The 19,683-nt window shown below is 37.5% G+C and overlaps 1 protein-coding gene across 1 annotated transcript; it reads left to right on the forward strand.

Annotated features, from left to right (window-relative positions):
* The first annotated feature begins 447 nt into the window (after positions 1-447).
* On the forward strand, positions 448-12,881 carry LOC140627385 (DDB1- and CUL4-associated factor 12-like protein 2). Its single transcript, XM_072815630.1, has one exon. It carries the CDS (start codon positions 463-465, stop codon positions 1,861-1,863), a length of 1,401 nt encoding a protein of 466 aa, XP_072671731.1. The 5' UTR covers positions 448-462; the 3' UTR covers positions 1,864-12,881.
* Positions 12,882-19,683: the final 6,802 nt, after the last annotated feature.

A 19,683-nucleotide genomic window follows, 5' to 3' on the forward strand; every position in this document is an offset into this window, starting at 1 on the left:
TGCTACCCGGCGCCCCCCGCTTGCTCCCTGCCGGCTCCTCCCGCTGCCTCCGCCCCCTCACACTGGGTCCCCCCCGCGTCGTCCTCGTCCCACTCAGACTCGCCGGCCGCACTTCCCGCCGTCGCCTGTCCCCGCCGACCGGCCGCGGCCGCCCTTGCCGCGGGACTCCACTCGCGCTCCGCCCGCGGTCGGCTCGCGCCCAGCTCCCTCCGGCCGGCGTTCCATGCCCGGCCCGCCGCCCTCGCCGCCCTCGCCGCCCTCGCCGCCGCTGCCGCGTCCCGCACTCGGGAGGCTCCGCGCCCTGCGGTCGCTCTAGCCTCCTGGCCCCTGAGAGCCCGACCTCCGGGCTGCCGCGGAGGCGCCGCGGTCCCTGCCGCCGCCACGGCCAACACGGGTGCCGCGCGCCGCCGCCGCCGCCGCCGCGCCGCCGCCGCGCCCGCCGCCACCCGCCCGCCGCCCACCATGGCCCTGCAGCAAACAGGTAGCAGGAAGCGGAAAGCGCCGGCGATCGAGGCGGGCGCCGCGAGCTCGTCGTCTCAGGGCTCGGCGGCGGCGGCGGCGGCGGCCTCCGAGGGGCCGCTGCTGCGCAAGAAGCAGAGGCGGCGGGCGACGCGGCGGTCGCTGGTGCAGTACCTGAAGGGCCGCGAGGTGGGCGCGCGGGGCGGCGCCGGGCTCCGGGGCTCCGAGGGCGAGCTGCGCGGCTACGCGGTGCAGAAGCTGCCTGAGCTGTTGAGGGAGCGCGAGCTGGCGCTGGGCACGCTCAACAAGGTGTTCGCGTCGCAGTGGTTGAACGCCAGGCAGGTGGTGTGCGGGACCAAGTGCAACACTCTGTTCGTGGTGGACGTGCACTCGGGCCAGATCACGCGCATCCCCCTGATGCGCGACCGGGGGCCCTGGTTGGCCCAGGCCCAGCCGACCTGCGGCATCCACGCCATCGAGCTGAACCCCTCCAAGACGCTTCTGGCCACCGGGGGCGAGAACCCCAACAGCCTGGCGGTCTACCACCTGCCCACCCTGGACCCCGTGTGCCTGGGCGACCGCCACGGCCACAAGGACTGGATCTTCAGCATCGCCTGGATGAGCGACACGGTGGCCGTGAGCGGCTCCCGCGACGGCACAGTGGCGCTGTGGCGGGTGGACCCCGACATGTTCAACGGCAGCATCGCCTGGCACAACGACGCCGGGCTCCCCGTGTACGCCCACATCCGGCCGAGGGACATGGAGACCATCCCCAGGTCCAGCACCAGCCCCAGCAACCGCAAGGTGCGGGCCCTGGCCTTCAGCGGCAAGAACCAGGAGCTGGGAGCCGTGTCCCTGGACGGCTACTTCCACCTGTGGAAAGCCCGGAGCGCTCTGTCCAGGCTGCTGTCCATCAGGCTGCCCTACTGCCGGGAGAACGTGTGCCTGACCTTCTGCGACGAGCTGTCCCTGTACGCCGTGGGCTCCCAGTCCCACGTCTCCTTCCTGGACCCGCGCCAGGGCCACCAAAACATCCGGCCCCTGTGCTCCAGGGAGGGTGGCACGGGCGTACGCTCCCTGAGCTTCTACCAGCACATCATAACCGTGGGCACGGGCCATGGCTCCCTGCTCTTCTACGACATCCGCGCCCAGAGGTTCCTGGAGGAGAGGGCCTCAGCCAGCCCCGACTCCTCTCCCGGGCCCTCAGGGAGGAAGCTCAAGCTCACCTGTGGCAGAGGCTGGCTCAACCACGACGACCTGTGGGTGAACTACTTCGGTGGGATGGGCGAGTTCCCCAACGCGCTCTACACCCACTGCTACAACTGGCCTGAGATGAAGCTCTTCGTGGCTGGAGGACCTCTCCCTTCAGGCCTCCATGGGAACTACGCAGGCCTCTGGAGCTAAGGGTGGCTGCTGCGTGCGTTCTCACGGTGCCCAGATTTACCTCCCGGTCCCCTCTCACTTTCCTTCCTCACGCTGTGTTTGTGCTTCTTAACTCAATGTGCTGTTTGTCTTCCAGGTCGAAAGTGCCCAGCTTACCGGTGCTTAGTGTATTATGCACAGAGAGAAAGCAAAGGTGATCTTTGGGCAATCAAAACTTGGCTTTAAGATTTTTCTGAACCTCCCTCAACACAACTGTCTTTTTTGCCTTCTCTTACAAAGAATTTTGTCTAATCCTTAATTGTGTTCTTTGAGTGATTGACGTATACTTTTTCTTTTGGCTGCTGTAGACATGGTACCCACTATAATTCAGTACTTCTATTTTACCAGTGTTTCGAAAGTATGATCAGGTCTTCTACACATTTTAGATGTATGGTATTTTGGGAAAATGTGTGCTATAAAGTATCTTTTGGGATGGTTGGAGTAACTAACCCTGGTATATGTAACGGGGCAGGTTTTTATCCCTGCTCCAGAAAATGCATTTCAAGATCTAGATTGCCACCATTTGGCGCCTGTTTCATTTGGATTTTGGAACCCAGGCATTTGTTGTTTGTGTATTTTTGTACATAAAATATTTAAAAAATATGTTTTCTTAGTCAAAAAATCTCACAGTGGTGTTCATCCTATTAATCATAATTTTGATTATTCAGTAAAATTTAGCATAGTACCCCCAGGCCCTCAGCCTTATTTTTTTAAAGCTGCTATATTATGGCCTGATTTCCTGGGTAGCATTTATACTACAGATTTCATAAATAGCCAAGCAAAAGTGGCCTGTAAGTGGCAGGACAATCAGGGAAGTACTTTTTGGGGTAAACATTCTTTAAAGTTTAGGTAACACTATCCAGGCAGCCATTTACAGAGAAAGACCAGCTGTTGTGCTCAACGTAGAGTTGTTGACAATTTGTTATTGTGTACATAGATGATTCTTTTATCTGGATTTGAGTATGTGATGTATTGCAGAAAAAAATAAAACATGTTTAGCATTTTAGCAATTGTTAGGCTAAAGTTTCTGAATGCTTAAATATACACTTTATTTTTTCTTAATTTTCCTTCTAGGAATATATTTATCAAAGTCAAAATCTTCCAAGAGAGAAACTGAAGCTGAAACATCAGCAGTGCACACATTAACTTTGTACATTTTTTTTGAAAAGCAAATCTATGCTATCATGGGTGAAAAGATTAAATAACATCTTCAATACCTTATCAACATATACTTGCTATAGGTTGGGACAGTTAGGAATCTTGTGTTTTTAAGATGATTTAACAAACAGTTGTATTTAAGAAAAAAGTTCATGTTGGTTATAGCTACCTACTCACATATATTGTATGTTGGTGTATGTATAAATTCCCTTGTCAGGAAGAGGCACATATGTATACCATTTTACATGTGCACATATTCCTAATATTTTAAACTACATCTATCAACACTTGGTCTTTATTTTTACTTTGTTTTATTTAAATTAAGTAATACATACACATGATAAAAAAAGATCTACTGTATAGAAAGTGTACAGTGAAAAGTAAGTCTCATATCCTAAGATCCCTGATCTCTTGCCCATAGATCATGAGCAGTACATTTTGTGTCTGTATCCATTTAGAGATGGTTGATACATTTATAAGCATACATGTACCTGTGTATGCAATTTTTATATAAATGACAGCATGTGCTGCACATATCTGTACCATTTTTGTCGCAAAATCTCAGAGATAACTTCTTATACGTATTTACCTAATTAATTTTATTTTTACGGTATTTCCCTGAATGGTTGGAACATACTTTATTCATTACACCTTTAATGAGCATATATATTGATTCTTTTTTCTGTTCCTATAAACTATTCTGCAGTGATTACTTAGGTGCATACATTTTTGGGCACATGTGTTAGTGTATCTGCAGGATAAATTCCTAGAAATGGAATTGCTGGATCAATTTTATATGTAATAGCCATTGCCAAATTACCCTCCAAAGAGGTCCTACCAATTTAACCTCCCATAAGTGATGTATGTACGCCTGCTTCACCGCTTGCCAACGATGTGTCATCGAACTCTCAGCTCTTTGACTATCAGATTTCTGCTTGATTTTGGTCCTTTCTAAGCCACTATGGCTGGGTTTGATTTGTGGTGAGAATACCAAGTAGGTTCTGAAACAAAGATGGAGAATATGGGGAAATGAGGGCAAACAATAAAAATACTGTCAAACCAAAGGCAGAGAACACCTACAGTTCAGGCTAATTTATTTGGAGATGGATTACAAAGTACTACATTCCTCAGATTCTTATCTGGACCTAGTAGGATTATCTGGCATATTCCACCCTCATTTCACTTGTATCCAATGCCACTAAAGAAAGTCCAAAAAGGAAATAATGAGAGCCTGAATTAGGATATTTGAGATAAGTGTGAAGAGGGAGGAAGTCATTAGAAAAATGGGGAAAATAAAATGAACAATGTTTGTTATTTCATGTGGAGGATGAAGAAAGCCAAAGAATTTAGGTGGACTCTAAGGCTCTGGCTTGAATGTAAATGTATAATGTCAACAAGTGAATACACAGAATATAGGCACAAAGGATATATATGGAGGGTGATCAACTCAATTTGGGACATGTTGAATTTGAAGTGCCTATTTGACATCAGAAGAATATACCTAGTGAAAAATTGGCTGTAGATCCCAGAATGAGATTTCTCACTGCTGGGAAGGTGAGTGATATGAAATGTTGGGAAACTCTCCTTTTTGGAAGCAAGCAAGCTTATCAAGGATCCTAAAAACCAATGAAGAAAAAAAAATAGATGTGGGGAGAATATAAAATTGAAGAGGCTTATTTTACTCAAATGCCATTGCCTCATCAGCCTGAGACAGCAAAATATTTCCTCAATACTGAAATTATAATAATTTTTTAGCCTTAACCCCAGTCATAAAGGGCAGTTTTTCTCCCAGCTATCTTCGTAAATATTTACCTAGGACCTCACATCAGCCCATTAAGCTATTTCATTAATCAACTGCTGGTACCTTCTTCAAGAATGAAAAGTCAGACCTTAGTCATGAAGCATAACTTCATAGTGATTTCTGGACCACTTAGCCTGCTGGTCTGAGACGTCTCTAGCATTCCCAATGGCTTGCTGGTACCAGCATCTCTGGCAGCCATCCTGAAGCCCTGGCAGCCTCACAGAGGTAGAGTATCACCTCACCACCAGCTGCAACTAGCTCTTGTTTTAAGTTCCCACCTTAATGCCACAGGTTCAGGTCTCTGCCAATTTTCCCAGGCTGCAAAAGGACAAGGGAAGTGTCCAATGGAAGATGTGCCTTTCCTCAGTATCACAAGCACAAGAGCACAAATACAAAAAATTAAAAGAAAGAAAGAAGAAATAATCACAGGTACAGATTTGTTTATTTATTAGGTAGGTAAATGTAAAACCTGAGTGAAAAAAAAAACTATCAGAAGACATAAATGACTAAACTTTTTCCAAGAAGAAATATGAAACCAGAACAGATCATTAATCCTAAAAAATTGTGAATGTTATTTTTTTAATCTGCCATTTCCTTTTAAAAAATAACACACGTAAGTAAGGAATGAAACAAGGATTCTAAAAATCACCATCAGTATTTAATATTATTAAAAAATTCTGGATACAGAAATTAGAAAATATAGAAAAATAAAAGATATAAATATTAGAGAAAGCAGTTATAATTATTTGCAGATGATATGACTGGAAAAAATCATCCAAATGAGCCAACCAAAAAATTTGTTAGGAACAATGAAATAATGCTGTAAGATATTCAGTTTTGAAATTAACATATGGAACTTCAATACTTTTCTATTTTTACTTACTCAGCAAATATTACTTAAATGCTTATCACATACCTGGCATTTTCCAGGTGCTAGAGATACTAAGGTGAACAAGATAAGCAAGCCATGCCCTTATAAGTTTCGCAGTCCATTGAGAAAGAAAGACAATGAACACACAAACTAGTAAATGTATGGAATGTCAGATGGTTACCAATCCTAATAAATAAATCAGAGATTAGAGGATAGGAATTCTGGGAGAGACGCAATTTATTTTAATATTTTTATTGAGATAAAAAATTAAATAAAATAATAAAATAAAAATATTATTTCTTCTTTCTTAATTTATTGAGATATAATTGACACTATATGTTTACAACATGCTTCAATATTTGTATGTACTGTGAAATGATTACCAAGTCTGTTTTACACCCGTCAGTTCACAGTTAAAATTTTTCTCTTATGAGAACTTTTAAAATTAACCCTCTTAGCAACTTTCAGAAATGCAATAAAATACTATAAACTATATTCATCATGCTGTACATTACATCCCCAAGACTTATTTGTTTTATAACTGGAAGTTTGTACCTTTCGACTCCCTTCACCTATTTAACCTACCTCTCCACCCCTATCTCTGGCAACCACCAGTCTGTTCTTTGTACATTTTTTTTTTTTTAGATTCCACATATAAGTGTTGCCATTTTGTATTTGTCTTTCTCTGATTTACTTCACTTAGCATAATGGCCTTAAGGTCTATCCATGTTGTAAATGGTGAGATCTTCTTTTTATGGCTGAATGGTATTCAAGTGTGTGTGTGTGTGTGTGTGTGTGTGTGTATAGCATGTTTTCCATGCTGTTCTTCACAGTGTCTGCACCAATTTACATTCCCACCAACCGTACACAAGGGTTCACTTTTCTCCACATTCTTGCCAACACTTGTTATTTTTTGTCTTTTTGATAATAGCTATTCTAACTGGTGTAAAGTGACATCTCATTGTGCTTCTGATTGCATTTATGTACCTGATTATTAGTGATGTTGAGCAGCTTTTCATGTGTCTGTTGGCCATCTGTAGGTCTTATTTGGGAAAACTATGTTCAGATCCTCTGCCTATTTTTCAATTGGATTTTTGCTATTGAGTTGTATGAGTTATTTATATATTTTAGATATTAAACCCTTATCATATATATGATTTGCAAATATTTCTCTCATTCCATAGGCTGGCTTTTCATTTTGTTGATGGTTTCACTTTGTAATGCAGAATCATTTTAGTTTGATGTAGACTCTTTAATCCATTTTGAATAGATTTCTGTGTATGGTGTAAGATAGTGTCAATATTTTGCAGGTGGCTGTCCAGTTTTTCCTACACCATTTATTGATGAGACTGTCCTTTCCCCATTGTACATTCTTGGCTCATTTATTGTAAATTAATTGGCCATATATGTGTGGGTTTATTTCTGTCCTTTCTATTCTATTCCAAAAGAGAATAGGGGTTAGGAATTCTGAGTGAGATGAAATTTTAAATAAAGTTTGTGGGAGCCTGGTCAATAAGTTAAGGTTTGGGCTGAGATTTAAAGGAAGTGACAAAGTGAGCCATACAGATGTGTCAGTGAAGAGGGTGTGCAGGTGGAGGGAATATCAAGTACAGAGATTTGAGGTGGGACCATGCTGGTATGTGTATTAGAATAGTAGAAAGACGACTAGTGTTTTTGGAGCAAAGTGCATTGAGAAAGGGGTAAAGCCAGAGAGGTAATAGAGGATGATATCACGCAGAGATCTGTAAGTACTTATAAGAATCTTGGACTTTACTTTGAATGATATGAAAATCCAGGGAGGGTTTTTAACAGGAGATTTATGTTTTAGAAATAAACCTGGATGCTATGTAGATATAATATATTATAAACTGTAGTAGGAAAAGACAGAGAAGGAGGGGCATCACTTAGTAGGTAACTGCAATAGTCCAAATCAAAGGTAATTTGACCATATGTAAAACTAATCAGTTTAACAATTCAGTGGAGCCTGTGGTTCAAAATGACAGACCCCTCCTTGTAAGGAACTTATAGAAGTGACAGTAAGATTATTTAAGTTGAATAACTCCATGTTAGGGCTGTAAAAAAGAGTGCCATTATCAGATCAGATATTTTGACGATGTTCTGGAAAACAGGAAATAGGATCACTTTGACAAATAAATAAAGCTGAGCAAGGTTACCACAAGCCTAAGACACAACTATGAGAATGCTGCCATTTTTATGGAAGCCAGTCTTCACAGAGAATCTCTCACAAAGATTCCATGCTATATTTTGACATACATCAATAGCAGGAATGATTTTTGAAGTGTCAGGTAGAGTTGGTAGGTTGTCCATGAATGTGCTTATCTGTTGGACTTTTCTCCAAATAGTGGAATGCTATACAATTGCTAAAATTCTGGAGTTCATTCTTTATGTACTGACATGGAGAAGTAGCCTTGATAATGTTAGATGAAATAAGCAAATTGCAAACCAGACGCATATTATAATCCATTTTTGTTTAAAAATAGGAGGAAGATTAGAGGAAGAAGTAAACAGTATAAGAATATATAGAAAAGGATTAACTGTGTGTTTCTAAGAGAGAGTATACTAGGGGATTTCTTCATATTTTATATATTTAAGTAATATTTGAACTATGTTTTTCTCCAGTTAACAGAAGGGAAAAAATGATGCAGATACCTTTTTAAAATAATTCTTTTTCAAGTAGGCTCCATGCCCAGCATGGAGCTCAACACATGACTCGAACTCACAACTCTGAGATCAAGACCTGAGCTGAGATCAAGAATCAGATGCCTAACAGACTGAACCACCAGATGTCCCTGAAGATACCTTTTAAAAGGCCTGGTTGGAGTGGAGAAGAGATGAAGACAGGAATAAATGATCAATGGTGCTCAATGTAGCAGAAGCCAAAATAAGCTGAAGTAGAGAAAAATTCATTTTCATATAATATTTAAGTCCATGTAGGTCTTTTGCCAAAACAATTGCAATAGTAATCAACTGCATTCCCTCTCAGAAGGGATACAATTCAGTGTGTCTCAAAATTGAATCATGGAAACTTTTGTCCCATTAGCACCTGAAAGGACTGTGGTTTTCTAGTTCTTCCTTCTCATCTCCTCAAAACAGTTGGTTTTGGGCAACTACTGTGAGAATTACATGGGCACTACCTCGGTGTCTGTAGAATAGGGATATAAGTTTTCCTGACCCCAATGCAGAACATGACCCAGCGCCTACCAATTTCAAGAATTCATGTTGTTCTTTAAACTTTCCTGCTACATTTATGGTGTATATTACATATATAAAAGTTTGTAATTATATAGAATCATAATATATAAATTATAATATGTGTTAATCTGTTTATAATCTCTACGTAATATACTATATAATTTATATATATATATATAATATTCATAGCTAAAAGTTGATTTGAAGAACCGGTAATACTAGAGACATCCAATTCTCTGGCATACTCATATTTTTCTCAAAGTATCTCTCTGCTTAATTATATGACCACAGTTTAAGTTTGAGTCTTAATGCCTATATGTCCATTAATCTTCTCTAGTCCCTTATTCCCAACTATAATTATAGTGGGGAGGAGAGTTTTAGCTTTGGAATAAACCCAGATATATTCTTAGTCATTGCTATAACACTCAAATCTGTTCCCATCTCTGATGTCCTTTACTGATAATAAGGCCAGTCCTACATTATATTAATCTAACCTCTGACAAAAAGGAGACTTGGTTTTATTATTTATAGGAGACAAGGAGAAAAATAATCACTCAGAACTTTACACATTATATTGAGTTATAGCCAGAGAAATGGAAGAAATATAATTCATAAGGTCTTTTATTCTCAATATTAGGACTTGAGTACTACTAATACATGGAAGCATATTTGCTGCACATACCTCTCTGTTATTAATCAGAGGACTTTGGAAATCTAGACACTTTCACTTACAAAGGATAATAATCAATGCATGAGTCTTCAGTTAAATATCACAAATATTTAGCATTGGGAATACAAGACAAACCAGAGATACAATACCTAAATTTGTTCATTGATTTTGCTTTTCAGTAGGTTTTATCCAGTAATTAGTCATAATATTGACACACTGTATAATAGCTAGTTGATGTAACTATAAGCTATAAACTATTGGTTCACTAAGAATCATTGAAATCAGTATTTATACTAATGTGGGCAAAACTACCAGTTGAATAACTAATAATCTCCCCAAACCATCTAGCTGTTTTGAATTTGACAACCTGAGAATACAATATTGTTCTGGAAAACAAAATAAATATTAACTACAAAATAAAATAAAAGACTGAGGTCATGGATTAAATAATTCCCTTTGTAAAGGCAACTTCCATAAGCAAAGGAGCAGAGACATAATGGGCTCAGAACCTTCTGCTGAGAAGGGACATTAGATACAGATATATATTTGACCTTCGGGATCTCAATAGAATAATGATTCTGTGTCACATCTATATACATAAGTAGTAGCCAGTATTTCATCTTTACCTGCAAAGAGATTTTATTACTATGCCTGTTTATTACAGTCTCTATCTTTGAGTATTCACATATATAAACACTTGCATCCAGACAGAGATAAACTGTCTGCAATGTGAGGAGCTCAAGGTAATGTCTTATTAAAATCTTGAATGTTCTTTGTTTTACTATATATCTCTCCATGGGTGACTCACCCAGTCTCAAAATGAAGAACACAAGTCAAACTAATGGCAGAGCACTGCAGTCACCCACAGCATCTGTTATTGTTGTATTTTTCCCAATTTGCTGGGCTGAGTATTGAGTAATGAATGATAACTTGGAACTACCATTCTTTGGGAATATTGAAACATTAAAAAAAATCTCAAAACTTCTAAGCAGTGTAACAACCAAGCCTTCATTTTACTTCAATATTTTGAGTTGCTGCTCAGATAATAGCAATTAGTTCTGACATTGTAAATGTCAAAAATCAAGGTACAGATTGTATATGGTACATTATGCAGTACTTAGGGGAATCAAGTGGAGTAAGTGACTATCTTTCAGAATCTTTTCTACCAATGAAGTTTTTCCGAAGGTCAATTCTTATGGAGAAAAAAAAATGGTAAATAGGTATGATAATTTGTTCAACTCTTATTATTAGCATGTACCCACAGAATATATGGCCAACAGTAGGATTAATGAATGATAAAATTGTGTAGGTCTATAAAGACTATTAAAGATCATAGGACACTAATTTTTAAAGATCAAAATACATTTTTAGTGGTAATTTTAAATGTGATTCTTGACTTTTAATTTTAGAAATAACAAAATATACAGCTAATATAGAAAAAACTCATGTTTCTACCATCTAGAATTAACTGAAAGTAAAATCATAGAAGTAGAAGCCCTCATTGAACATTATAATTATAAATTCTCTTCTCACCTCCCCAGAGATAATCACTGTAATCATTCAGCAAGTATCTGTCCAATTCAAGTTTTATACTGCTATGTATTTATACTTATTTAACAAATACTTAAGTACTTAGAATGTTCCAGTTATTAATATTTTCCAAAGATTTGCTCATTTAATTCTTATAGTGATCCACATTTTACAGATCACCATTTTACAAAGGAGTAATCAAATAATTAGCCCAAGGTCATGAGAAGTAATAAGATGCATAGCTATATCTAGGGTCAGTTCATACATGTGCATATTTCCATCTATAATATATAGAAAGACTTTCATTAATTTTGTGTGAACTTTTCAGCAATCTTCTTTTTTCACTTAACATGTATTTGAGACCTTTAATAATATGCCTATATATATGTTTAGTTTATTTTAAACATTGGATCATCTATTATGTGACTATACCTCAATATATGTATTATATCAATGGACAATCAGGTTCTCACCTAGTTTTCTGTATTTCAAACTATGTTATAATACACACATTAAAAAAGTATTTTGTGATGGACATGTGGTAATTACTCTCTATTTTTATAAGTTAATTTTTTAAATAATCTCTACACTCAATGTGGGGCTCAAACTCACAATTCTAAGATCATGAGACTCTTCCAATTGAGACTAAGCATACTCTTTCAACTGAGCTGGCCCGGCCCCCTTGCTGCTCTATATTTTTTAAAATGTAGAAGTAGATTTCTTGTTTCATACATTGTGTGCATTTTCAATTTGCTTCATACTGCCAAAACAGTATTCTGAGCTTGCTATGTATGGTAAGAGAAAGTATGATAATCCCAAAGATCCCTGCCCCCAGATATGTATGTACTTTTCCTCAGGAATACAAGCAGTATTCTGGATGATCCCATTAAGGAATTTTGCGGCTATAATTGAAATCTCAAATTGATGATTTTAACGTAAGATTACTTAGGGTGGGCCTGACTTAATCAGGTGAACTCTTAAAAGAGACTGGGAGAAGAGAAAACATTGAAGTGTGAGAGGTTTTTGACACAAGACAGATTCTCTGTTGCTGACTTTGAAGATGGAGAAGTGACATGAATAATTCTGAAGGTGGTCTCCAGGAGTTGATACCAACCTCTAGTCAACAGTAAGCAAGAAAAGGGAAACTTCAGTCCTACAACTGCAAGGAATTGAATTCTGCCAACAACATGAACAAACTTGGAAGTAGGTTCTTCCCAGAGTTTCCAGACAAGAACAGAACAGGCCAAAATACTGATTTCATCTTTGTAAGACTCTAAGCAGGTAACCTGGTTATATTATGCCTGGACTTCCAACCTACAGAAGTGTGAGGTAATAAATGGGGACTGTTTTAAGCTGTTCAGTTTGTGGCAATTTCTTAGGCAGTAATAGAAAACTAAAGCTCACTGTGTCAATTTATATTCCCATAAGCAGTGTCTAAAATTTCCTTTTACCTCATATTCTCACCAACACTTGGTATTTTTTCATATTTTAATTTTTGCCAATCTGATGGATTAAATATGTTACTGTTTTAATTTGAATATCCTTGTTTGCTTGCTGGCAACCAGATGGTTTTATAGATGATGAAAGTTAAACCAGACTGAACATGTTTACTCATGTCCTATAGCTAATTAAGAAGCAGAATGGAGATTAAAAGTTTGAGTTAAGAAATGAGATATGTCACTCCTCTGAAAACCCATGAAAATAACTTTTATCTCATAGTCATTCAATAAATAAAAATGGAACATGTCATACATCTACATCAGTTTTTATCACTGTACTATAAATATATTCCATAGCTGAAGCACAATCTGATAAACAAACAAACATGGAAATAGATAGGGGCTGGTAATTTAGTTATAAGATGTTCTGGAAAAAAAGCATGGTAGAGATGATGAAAGGGATAACTGTATTTTATTGCTTTTCCCTAAAATGTGTCTTATTGACTGCATTTCTACTGATTATCAGAGCTACCACTGTCAAAACAAGCATACACTGTTCCCTAATTCTCTTTCCTTTAACAATTAAATAATAAAATGATGGAACGTGAGAGAATAAATATCCACTCTGAATTCAATACTATATTTACAGAGGTTAATATGCAATTGCTACTCAAGTTCCTGCTGTGCTTTGCAAATATATAATATTAAAGATAATATTATCTTTAGATAATAGTGATAGGAAGACCTTTGTAGATTACAAATCTACTTGCTGAAATAAAAGTCACAGATTCTTCCTTAGTATTTCTTCAGTGTAATAATAGCACAAGCATGGTATGTTAAGTGTATTTTGATATGTAACAATAAACATTGAAACTTCTAATTAAATTTTTTAAATGGCAGTTATTAAAATTATAATGGTAACTGTTACTATGTTCACTATGTTCAGATCTGTAGTGAGTACAGTTCTATCAATGAGTTCCAGATATTAACTAATTGAATATTGGCAGAATTTAGAAGGAACTCCTATATGTTGTTAAATATTAACAAGCTTAAATGTAAATACAAATATAAAGTGAGGCTTAAACATATAGCAGGGCTTAAGTCTTCCTAGACTCCTCCCTCTCCATTACCCCTAAATCATCAATTATTCATGTCTAGACTAAGATGTCTTTTGGATCCTTCCCCTTAGGTTTTCTCCACTGCTATTGGCCTAGTTATGATGCTCAGATTCTTAAAGTGGAATTTATAAATAATTTCCTATCTTGTCTTCCTGCCTACAGCATCATTCTGTACCAATCCATATTTTACAGTCAATAATTATCTTTCTAAACCTAGACTGTCTCCTATATAGAAGATTACTAAGGACATGTGGCTAACAAAATTAAAATTAATTTAAACAAAGTAAAATTAAAATGTTATCACAGTTCTTCAGTCACAATACTCATATTTCAATTGCTTAATAGTCACATCTCACCAATAGTACCACTTTGGACCCTGCATATATATATATTATTTCCATCATGGCAGAAGATTACATTAAACAGTGCTGCTCTAGATTATTGGTTCACAGTTTTAGTAGGGTATCAGAATGAAATGTTGGATCTACACAAAATCTGTACAAGATTGTTTATAGCAACATTATTCATAAGACATAAGGTAAAAACAACTCAAATGCCCATTAACTCTAAAATGGACAGATTATGATATATACAATGTATAGACAATTGTTGAAAATTCTCAAAATATACTATAAACCAATGAATTATGTACTTTAAAGTGATGAATTTTATGATATAAGCAGTATATCTCAATAAAGCTGTTATAAAGAACAACAATAAGAAAAATCAAATTGTGGAAGTTTTAAACATTAGACCCCGAATCCTAACTCAGTTCCACAAAATTAGAATTTCTATGCAGGTATAGGAAGATAGATAGATAAATAAACAGATAAATAGATAAAATAATAGATGTTATATGTTATGTATATTATATTACATATAATGTGTTATATAATATGTAGCTACATAATGTGCATGTTTTTTGTCATCTATATATATCAACAGGTTATCCTGATGTTCATACTCATAGTCTCAACTATGATCCCTTTAAGGGCAGAGATCATGTGTTTTTGAGCTTTCGATATTCAAAAATACTATAAATAAATCAAAATGGAATTGTAAAATCTGTTTCAATAACCCATGGAAAGGCAGGAAAAGTAAGAGTGAAAGAAAAAACAGAGAGAACAGACTTGAAACAAAAGAATAAAATGGCAGACTTAAGCCCTAACATCAATAATTATATTAAAAGAATGTGATCTAAATACACCAATTAAACCCAGAGGTTAGTCAATGGATTTGTAAACCCTGTCCCAACTATATTCTTTCTACAAGACACTCACTTCAAATATAACAATATAGGCCAGTTGAATATAAAAATCTATATAATGAAAAATTTAATCAAAGGAAAGCAGGAATGACCAGATAAAGTCAACTTCAGAGCAAATAATATGGCAGAGAATATTACAGAGAAGGACATTATATAAAATAGTCACCAAAGAAGAGCAAGAAACTCTAAATGTGTATGCACCAAACAAAAGAGCTGCAGATTAAAGGAGAAAAATCAGAATTTATAGAAGGAATAGACATCCTTATCTTGGAAGTTGATTAAACATCTAAATAGAAAATAAGCAAAGACACAGAGGAACTCAAAAATATCATCATCGTACAGGATCCAACTGCCATTTACAGAACACTCTACCCAACAACAGTAGAATACATATTCTTTATATGTTTACATACAATATAGACAAGATACACCATATCCTAGGATAAAAAAGAATTCAGCAAATATAAAGATTTGAAGTCATACAGAGTATTCTTTGAACATAATGGAATCAAACTAAAATCAATAAATAATGACATAGGGAAATCTCTGAACACTTGCAAACTAAGCAACACACATTTATAATAATGCATGTGTCAAGGAGTCTCAAGGTAATAAAGATATATTGAAATGAATGAAAATGAAAATACAAATATCCAAATTTGTAGGAAGCAGCTAAAACAGTACTGTGAGAGAAATCTATAGCATTAAATGTGAACATTAGAAAACAAGAAAAGTCTAACTTTGATAATCTAAGCTCTCATCTCAAAAACAGGAAAAGAAGAGCAAAATAGGCCCAAGTAAAATGGAAGGTTATAATAAAGATAAGAAATCAGTGGAACCAAAAACAGGAAAACCATAAAGAAAAATCAATAAAACTAAAGATATAATTTTTTGAAAAGTTCAGTAAAATTGGCAAATGTTTAGCAAGACTAACAAAGAACAAAGATACAAGTCATCAATACTGTGAATGAAACAAAGGAGATCAATATGAGTCCTAAAGTTATCAAAGAATAATAAAGGAAAACCACAAACATCTCTACACAGATAAATTTGATTAATTAAGTGAAAAATACCTATTCCTTATAAAAACAAAAACTACCACAAGTTACCTAATATTTAATTGCCCCATAATTATTAATGACCTTTAATTAATTAATTTAAAACTCCCCTAAAAAGTCTTCAGGTCCAGGTGGTTTCACTAAAGAAATCTACCAGACATTTAAAGAAGAATTAACATCAATTCCCAATTCATTTTATGAAGCTAATATTATTCTGGTACTAAAGCCAGACAAAGAAAATATCAGAATAGAAAACTATAGACAATTACCCCTCATGAATATACATGTAAAAGTCCTTAACAAATATTAGCAAACTGAATTCAGCAATGTATAAAAATAATTATTCACCGTGACAACATAATCAAAGTTTTTTCAGGGATGCAATGCTGGTTAAATATTCAAAAATCAATTAATGTAATCAATCCATCATATTAAAGCCTAAAGAAAAAAAATCATATAACCATATCAACTGATGCAGAAAAAACATTTGATAAAATTCAATTCCCTTTCATGATAAATAATCAGATAAAAATAGGACAAGAGGGTTTCTTCATTTTGATTAAGACTATCTGCAAAAAGACTACATCTAATATACAAAATGGTGAAAAACTGAATGCAGGTTTAACAAAATAACTAGCAAAATCCCAGTAAGTTTTGTTGTTTTGTTCTAAAATATATATGGAAAAGTAAAAGAATTAGAATAGCTAAATCTATTATTTTGAAAAAGAAGAGTACAGTGGGTGGAATCAATGTTCCTGACTTTAAGGCATATAGATACAGCGATAAAGCCTGTATGGTACAGGTGGAGGGATAGACACATCAATGAACTGAATAAATAATCCTAAAATATATCTGTGCACATATGTGCATTTGGTTTTTGACAAAGGTGTAAAAGCAATTCAGTGGAGGAAAGATATTCTTTTCAACATGGTGCTGGAGATATTGGACTTTCATAGAATCCCTCCAAAAAATAAACATTAACCTAAGTCTTATACCTTAAACAAAAATTAACTCAAGATAGATCATGGACTTAAGTGTAAAATGAAAAACCAGAGAAGATTTAGCAAACACAGGAAAGAAAATCTTTTGATTCTAGGGCTAGGCAAAGAGTTCTTAGATTTGATACCAAAAAGCACACTCCATAAATTGAAAAACTGATAAATTGCTTTTCATCAAAAATTTTAAATTTTTTTCTATGAAAGACTCTTAAGAGGCTGAAATGACAAGCTAGCAGACTAGGGGAAAGTATTTGTAAACTACATATATTTTTCTTATGCCATTTGCTAGCCTATCATCTTTTATTTTTTTATTTTTTAATTTTATTTTTGTTTATTTATTTTTATTGGAGTTTGATTTGCCAACATATAGCATAACACCCAGTGCTCATCCCATCAAGTGTCCCCCTCAGTGCCCGTCACCCAATCACCCCATCCCCCTGCCTACCTCTCCTTCTGCTATCCTTTGTTCGTTTCCCAGAGTTAGGAGTCTCTCATGTTCTGTCATGAGCATGACAGATGACATGACATGAACACTGATATTTCCCACTCATTTTCTCTCCTTTCCCTTTATTCCCTTTCACTGTTTTTTATATTCCCCAAATGAATGAGACCAGATAATGTTTGTCCTTTTCTGATTGACTTATTTCATTCAGCATAATACCCTCCAGGTCCATCCACGTCGAAGCAAATGGTGGGTATTCAAATGGTGGGTATTCATCATTTCTAAAGGCTGAGTAATGTTCTATTGTATATATATGTAAACTACATATCGGACATAGACTTGTATGTAAAATACTTAAAGAACTCTCAAAATTTAAAGACAAACATAGTCCGATTATGATATAGGCAAAAGACAGGAAGAACCATCTCTTTTTTTCTTTTTTTAAAAAAGATTTTATTTATTTATTTCACAGAGAGGTGGGTGGAGGGAGAGCACAAGCAGGGGAGCAGCAGGCAGAAGGAGAGGGAGAAGCAGACTCCCCTCTGAGCAAGGAGCCTACTGGCTGGATCCCAGGACTCTGGGATCATGACCTGAGCTGAAGGCAGACGCCTAACTAACGAACCACCCAGGCGCCCCAGAAAGAGCCGTTCATTGAAGATACACAGTTGTTAAATAGCCACTTGAAAGGTTGTCCAACACCATTAACCATCAGAGAATTGCAAATCAAAAACACAATGACAGTAATGACACACCTAACATGATGACCAAAAAAAAAAAAAAAAAAAAAAACAGTGACAAAATAAAATGCTGAGCAGGATGCACAAAAACTGGATAACTCTGCTAGTAGAAGTATAAAATGGTACAGTCACTTTGGAAATCAATTTCGCAATTTCTTAAAAAAAAACTAAACATATATCACCATATGGTCCAGGAATTGCACTACTAGACATTTATCACAGAAAAATGAAGACTTAATGTTGATACAAAAATGTGCAAATGAATGCTTATATTAGCTTTATTTGCAATAGCCCCAAACTGGAAAAAAAAACAGGGGTCTTTATGCAGGTTAATATTTAAATAAACTGCAATACATGGAATACTTAACAATAAAAATAAATGAATGATGGAGGAGTTAAGACGGTAGAGTAGTAGGGGAAACTTATGTTTACCTGTCCCTCAAACATAGTTATCAAATCATTCTGAACACTTTGAGAATCGATCTAAGGACTCAGAGAACAAACTGAACAACTAGAGGGAGAAAAGAGACCACATCATGGAAGATAGGATGTGTGGTGACATGATTTGGAGGAGAAAATAATTGCAGGTGCTGTGGACAGGAGGGAGCTTTGATCACAGAAGAGAGAGAGTGAGAGGCAGACAGAGAAAGACAGAGATAAAGTAGCATGCAGGGGATTGCACAAGAAAAACACTTCACCAAAACCACTGAGTTGGAAAATGAGGATGGCTGACCCTTGCAAGTTTTTACAAGCAGCAAAGCTGAAAATCTGAAGTTTTTGAAGTCCACGCCATCATAAGGGTCAAGTCTGATGGGCATACGGGTGCTCCTGTGGAGGAGAGCAGAGGCCCAGGAACAAATATCATGCTCTGAAGATCCCCTGGGTCACACTGGGAGAGGCAGGTCCCCTTCTTGGAGTGCATTTGGGAGAGGTGGCACTGCCTCTATAGGAACAAAAGAGCTGGTCCTCGAGCTTTCCCCTTCATTAGCATAGGAGCAGAGGCACTGCTAAGGGATGGTAACATGGACTGACTTTTTGCTATAATTTGCCATAAAATCCAAGCCCCTGTGTGGCCATGTGACTAGTTTTCTGCAACAAACTGGTACCAGCCACAGTGCAGTGAGACTCTACCCCAAAAGATCAGTGCAGGTCCATGACCACTGGGTCCCTAAAATTTGGAGTTTCAAGACCCAGCCTCATGCCTGAGATAAAACACAGGAGCACTGCACCACCACCACCTGTGCAGACATCATGGACACAGGGTGAAGGCAGGGATCTGACAGAAGCCTGGGACACAAGAAGGGAGGACACAGCAAACAACAGATGTTGGCAAGGATGTGGAGAAAGGGGAACCCTATTATACTGTTGGTGGGAATACGAACTGGTAAAGCCACTCTGGAAAGCAATATGGAGATTCTTCAAAAAGTTAAAAATAGACATGCCCTAGACCCAGCAATTGCACTTTAGGTATTTACCCAAAGGATACATGTATACTGATTT

This window comes from Canis lupus, chromosome X (genome assembly GCF_048164855.1).
Source record: "Canis lupus baileyi chromosome X, mCanLup2.hap1, whole genome shotgun sequence".
Taxonomy (NCBI): Eukaryota; Metazoa; Chordata; class Mammalia; order Carnivora; family Canidae; genus Canis; species Canis lupus.

What these genes read in the sequence shown, in the direction of transcription:
- LOC140627385 (XM_072815630.1), top strand. Translation starts at nt 463, where the DNA reads ATGGCCCTGCAGCAAACAGGTAGCAGGAAGCGGAAAGCGCCGGCGATC.